This window comes from Notothenia rossii (genome assembly GCF_949606895.1).
Source record: "Notothenia rossii genome assembly, chromosome: 8".
NCBI classification, from domain to species: domain Eukaryota; kingdom Metazoa; phylum Chordata; class Actinopteri; order Perciformes; family Nototheniidae; genus Notothenia; species Notothenia rossii.
In genome coordinates, this window is record NC_136906.1 from 7149710 (window position 1) to 7155735 (window position 6026).

At 44.0% G+C, this 6026-nt stretch overlaps 1 protein-coding gene across 1 annotated transcript; it reads right to left on the minus strand.

The window, feature by feature from the left end:
- Positions 1 to 918: 918 nt before the first annotated feature.
- LOC307015684 (actin, cytoplasmic 1-like) lies at positions 919 to 4434 on the minus strand. Its single transcript, XM_079644468.1, has 6 exons — positions 4281 to 4434; positions 4062 to 4191; positions 2426 to 2665; positions 1568 to 2006; positions 1273 to 1454; positions 919 to 1164 (listed from the first exon to the last, which is right to left on the minus strand). The coding sequence occupies exons 2-6, from the start codon at positions 4182 to 4184 to the stop codon at positions 1021 to 1023; spliced, it is 1128 nt and encodes a 375-aa protein (XP_079500594.1). The 5' UTR covers positions 4185 to 4191; positions 4281 to 4434; the 3' UTR covers positions 919 to 1020.
- Between the last annotated feature and the right edge of the window lie 1592 nt (positions 4435 to 6026).

A 6026-nucleotide genomic window follows, 5' to 3' on the forward strand; every position in this document is an offset into this window, starting at 1 on the left:
AGCATTTTTGCTAAAATATATTGAAATGATCATGGGGTTATTTTCTGTACCAGACAGGGCTTCGTTGCAGCTCCACAAAACGTTCCGATATTTTTATCATAGCCTTTACCAAACTGCCCTTAATGTAATTTGAATATTGCATTTGTCCATATTGTTATTTTGAACAAAATGCAAGTAATTGTGCATCCTTACAGTTCAGTATGTTTGGAGTTGTCAGGTTTTGAAAGCACCTTCATACCCTGTAAGCTGAATATGTACTTCTGTAAGTAAGTTCCAGGTTAAAGTCCAAAATCCTTCACTGCTAACAGGATTTTAAGAAGACCTGAGGGGAGACACTAAGCTGCAGAAGTCAGCAGGCTACTGAATGCTGTTTTGTGGAATAAATCCAAATGACTGCCTGTAATGGTATCTAAATATTACACATGTATAGTGTCATCATCTTTGTATTGTGACTCACTGGTTCATTAATGTATTAACCCAATAAGCAGATACCTATGGAATACAATCAAAATGGTTATGCCTAAAAAAAAACTGATACTTCTATAGAGACTGAAACATCTGGATTTTCAAGGGTTAAGGATTCAAAGTAATCTATAGTATAGAGATTTTAGGTTAGTCGATACTTTTAATCATTGAAGTTAGCCTGTGTCTTGACTGGAAATCTGCCATTTAGTAAAGTAAATGACCTGTATTAAAAGGCCATTTTAAATTCTTTATTTCACTAGTTTAAAAATGTGCTAGAACCTTCACTGCTGCATTAATGAATGTATACATACACTATATACTTATTTTTTTTAAATATCTGGTTCATCTTCCTACAAGATGTGTTTATATACCCCTCTGATTTTCCTGCAAGAACCATGTCTTGTGTACTTTTCAAATGTTCTTTTAGCTTTTCAATAACAGCTGGAAGTCACATTCACCTTGAAATAAACTCATTTAATGGAAGACAAGAGTCAAACGTCATGAAGAGCTGAAGTTGTTTGGTGTCTGGTTGGGGATGGGGAACAGTCCGTCTCTTTAGAAGCATTTGCGGTGGACGATGGAGGGGCCGGACTCATCATACTCCTGCTTGCTGATCCACATCTGCTGGAAGGTGGACAGAGAGGCCAGGATGGAGCCTCCGATCCAGACAGAGTATTTACGCTCTGGTGGGGCAATGATCTGCAGAGAGACAAGGGGAAGATGCATGAGACACCATTTCTTTTTGCATTCATCTGACTCAAACAGAGCAGTATGTTACTCTGCTGGCTGGGCAGAGGCTCAGCTCACCTTGATCTTCATGGTGGATGGGGCCAGGGCGGTGATCTCCTTCTGCATCCTGTCAGCGATGCCGGGGTACATGGTGGTACCTCCGGACAGCACGGTGTTGGCGTACAGATCCTTACGGATATCGACGTCACACTTCATGATACCGTTGTAGGTGGTCTCGTGGATTCCGCAAGACTCCATACCTGAGGGCAGAATCAAAACACTGGTTAGCAAGTGTAGCTACAGGATAACTAGAAGTGTTTTTTTTTTTGTTTTTTTGGGATGTAGTGCAGGTTATGTTAAGTTGGTGACTCACCGAGGAAGGATGGCTGGAAGATGGCCTCTGGGCAACGGAACCTCTCGTTTCCGATGGTGATGACCTGACCGTCGGGAAGCTCGTAGCTCTTCTCCAGGGAGGAGGAGGAGGCAGCGGTGCCCATCTCCTGCTCGAAGTCCAGGGCGACGTAGCAAAGCTTCTCCTTGATGTCACGCACGATTTCCCTCTCAGCTGTGGTGGTGAAGGAGTAGCCACGCTCTGTCAGGATCTTCATGAGGTAGTCTGTGAGGTCGCGGCCAGCCAAATCCAGACGGAGGATGGCGTGGGGCAGGGCGTAACCCTCATAGATGGGCACTGTGTGGGTCACACCATCACCGGAATCCATGACGATACCAGTGGTACGACCAGAGGCGTACAGGGACAGCACAGCCTGGATGGCGACGTACATGGCGGGGGTGTTGAAGGTCTCGAACATGATCTGTAGAATGAAAAGAGAACATGTTAATAATCAACCACAATAAAAAGTACTTAACTTCTGTGGCCACTGCACTCACTACATGCATTATTGTGTGAGGCTAAGATTAAAGTTAGTAGAGAAACAAAGTGCAGAAAGTCATCATTCCTTCACACTTGTGCATGTCAGATGTATGTTAAAGTAGTGCTGATTTAATAACTCAGCTACACAAGTGCAGATAAGGCACACAGTCAAGAGAGACCTGTTGATGATAGATCATCTTATAGGAGAGAAGTCCTGGAGGAGAGGGGGAGGAAGGAGCAGGTGAGAATGGAATGGAGATGGAAACCCAGGAAGAAATGAGGCTACCAGTTAAATAGCTAATAATACTGGATAAGCTAATTATGCTACATTCTGTGTGTGCTAAAGTTAAGGGTGTGTACCTGGGTCATCTTCTCCCTGTTGGCTTTGGGGTTCAGGGGGGCCTCTGTGAGCAGGACGGGGTGCTCCTCGGGGGCAACTCTCAGCTCGTTGTAGAAGGTGTGATGCCAGATCTTCTCCATGTCATCCCAGTTGGTCACAATACCGTGCTCAATGGGGTACTTCAGGGTCAGGATACCCCTCTTGCTCTGGGCTTCATCACCAACGTAGCTGTCCTTCTGGCCCATACCGACCATCACACCCTGGAATCAAGACATCAGAGATGGTTAGATTATATATTCTGCACTAAAACATGGATATACATACAGTTTACAAGTCCAAGTACAGGTATTACTGTTTAACTGGTGGTGCAGGGAACTCATGATATTCTATAACGTTACGAATGTGTCAAGTCCATAGGATTTTGGAAAATAGCTGGAAATAAGGTCTGTGGAAAACGAACCTGTTAGATAAATGCATGTTTTGTGCAGCCAGATAATATCCACATGTCTACTCTTATAATTTTTGAATCATAAATCTAATCGATGGATAACGTCACTGCAAGCAACTGAAGCAAGTGCAATTATGGAGGGTGGGGATTAGGAGTATTTAAAATCAAAAATAATTGTACTAAACTTCCGCTACAGCAGCAACTAAAAATAAATCTGATCACAGGCCAATGACCAAACTGGAGCTGTGTACAGCGAGGAAAAAAGGAGCCAATCGGACGTAAAACGTTAAAGGTCTCCTGATTTAGTTTGTGAATGAATGCTTATTAGAGTTGCAGCTGGAGAGTGCGTGCGGACATGTCGGTTAGACAACAGGCGTGGGTAAGTCCTGCATCTGTATGGTACAAATGTGTGTAAAATGATACCGAGCGCTGTAATCACTCATCTGGTTAGAGCGTTACATTGACCACCCCCCCCAAAAAAAGGACGTATTATTGGCTTCCCCTAATTGTTTTCCCACGCCACGCTACTGCCGTCCACCCCCGCCCCGTCCACCCAGTAAAAAAATCCCCACTACACCACTGCGTGTAGGCCGTCTGAAGGTGTACACAGGTCTCAGATGGACTTGGCATCACATTAATAATGATATTCAGTAATAAGTCTGGCAAAAATAACTGGTTTAAATGAGTTATTCAAGCGTGCAATGTTTTGAACAGACATCCCCCAGTGACCTCATTGTCATTTTGTAGTCCTCGCTGTACGCGTCCGGATATCGGCATCGCAACCACAACCTCACACACTGGTACTGAATGTGCATCAAAGTGTTCCTATCCAGCCAAATATACCAAAAGAGAAAAATGTAAACGACGGAGGAAGCGATCGAAATGCGGATTTCCTGGTTAATCGGCAATGGCTTCTCAAAGTAAACGCCCCTGACACATTCGTACCGTTATAGAATATCACGAGTTCCCCGCGCCACTAGTTAAACGGTAACACAGGCACATAAATAGATACGATATATTGTTTTGCATGTCTGTTTACTTCTATATTTGTACTTATTTAGGTCTTTACTGCAACACATGAATTTCCCCTATAGGGACTGATAAAGGATCATCTTGTGTACTGATTGACTGGCTGGTTATAAATCTCATATGCAAATGCTTATCAAGTGTACATTTCCTCTCTATTCTTTTGGAGCTCAATGCCTCACCTGATGCCTGGGGCGGCCTACGATGGAAGGGAAGACAGCACGAGGAGCGTCGTCTCCGGCGAATCCGGCTTTGCACATACCGGATCCATTGTCAACAACCAGGGCGGCGATTTCATCTTCCATGGCTGAACTGTTGATGAAAAAAGAAACAACGGTTAATTATCAATTGCAATATGGCACTACTATTAAAACAACAAAGCTGCGTTAGTTGGTGTGTACCTTAAACACGGGCCGTTTCTCAATGTCGAATAAACCTGCTGCTGCAGAGCCACTATCTCAAGTAAACTGCGTCATCGAGTGGCGCCGAAGGACCTTTTAAAGCCCAATCCCAAACCACGCCCTACATCCTACCCCTACACACTCCCCCTCCGTGACGGAGTGAACTCCGTGGAGTGACCATGGACCACTCGCAGCTCAACGAGGCTCCTCCTGTCAGATGGAGGGAGTAAATACAGCGGCAAGCTTTGGGACATAGTGCCCTCTCTCCGGCAGAAACAGGAAATGCCGTATGTAACAACGGTTTCAAATCGGCATCTCTTAGACAAAACATTTAAATTAATAACTAAAATAAAACTCCAAACATCTATAATTGTGTTCCTTTTTTGTAAAGCTCCTTTAGTTTTAAACCTCATTTTTATAAGCTTCTTAGTTCTTGCAACAGCCTGTAAATATACACAACTTTATATAATAAATGCATACATTTACCTTTTTCTAGACTAAACACAGGTATGATCCTAAGTTAAAAAAATATGAGGTTATCATGAGGTTGTTAACATCACAGTTTATCAGTGGATGTTTGCTGGAACCAGGGGCGGTTCTGGGGGGCCCTAACACTGACTTTGGACCCCCGTGGCCCCCCTGAAAATGAAAATGAAAAAAAAAAAGTTTGTGATTCAACGATTTCTTGGCTGACGGAATAGGCGTAACTAACGCTATTTGTAATTCTAGTCGGATCCATTAGAGCAGGGGTCTCCAACACGTCGATCGCGAGCTACCGGTAGCTCGCAATCCCTCAATAAATAGCTCGCCGAGCAAATCCAAAATGTAAAAAATACACACAAAAAAAAGGAAACTTAATCAAAAGAATCTACCCTATGCATAAACAAAACCTCAATCATAGCGAACTATATCTACTTACTACAACTCTACATCTATCTAACACCCCTCCTCAGCCTGGCCCCCCCAGTGAAATTGGTCTAGAACCGCCACTGGCTGGAACTACTTGTAAACAGCATGTTTCCTGACGGACACACACAGTAGTGATGGGAATTATGGCTCTTTGAAGGGAGCCGGATCTTATGGCTCCGTTCATTTTAAAGAGCCGTTGACACAACATGACACAAGGTGGCGCCATATCCATGTCATTCATGCCAGTGAATGTACTACTTTGAATTTACCCTCTGTATGTGTTAAGTAAATAAAGTTGCTTTGCCTTGAATGAAATTCACGCAACTCTTAATATTAAATACTGTGGTGACACATTATTGGTATATAATTCACCATTTGATTCGTGTGTGTTGCAACCCGGACCCGTTAGTGAGGGTACCGGGGTTGGACGTCTTTCATGCTAGCTCGTTACACAGAGCAGCACATGTACTCACGTCGTCTTGATTAATGAATAATAAAGTGTGGAAGTCCATTCTGAATACACCACCTCTGACTGTTCATGACTGTTCTGACTGTTCACTCTGACTGTTCATCGGCTCTACACTGGTGACCCTGACGTTTTCGTGAAAGTTTCCGAAGACTCAATGAACATGGCTGATCGCGATGTTTTTGTAAAGCTGCCGGAGTTTTGGGAGCATGCCGCTGTGGCGTGGTTCGCACACTGGAGGCACACTTTGTCTGCCGACAAGTCCGTGACGGGGATTTGAAATATTTCCACTGGTAGCAGCGATGGGAAGCTCCACGTCATCCAGGTTGGTGGGATTTATCGCAGACCCCCCGCACCATGGCAAATATGAG

Bases quoted from the DNA above. Each gene is read 5' to 3' on its own strand.
- LOC307015684 (XM_079644468.1), bottom strand. From the start codon at position 4,184: ATGGAAGATGAAATCGCCGCCCTGGTTGTTGACAATGGATCCGGTATG. The intron at 2,666-4,061 runs GTGAGGCATTGA...TCTTGATTCCAG, and splicing joins TAGGCCGCCCCAGGCATCAG to GGTGTGATGGTCGGTATGGG. The intron at 1,455-1,567 runs GTGAGTCACCAA...TTCTGCCCTCAG, and splicing joins CTTCCAGCCATCCTTCCTCG to GTATGGAGTCTTGCGGAATC.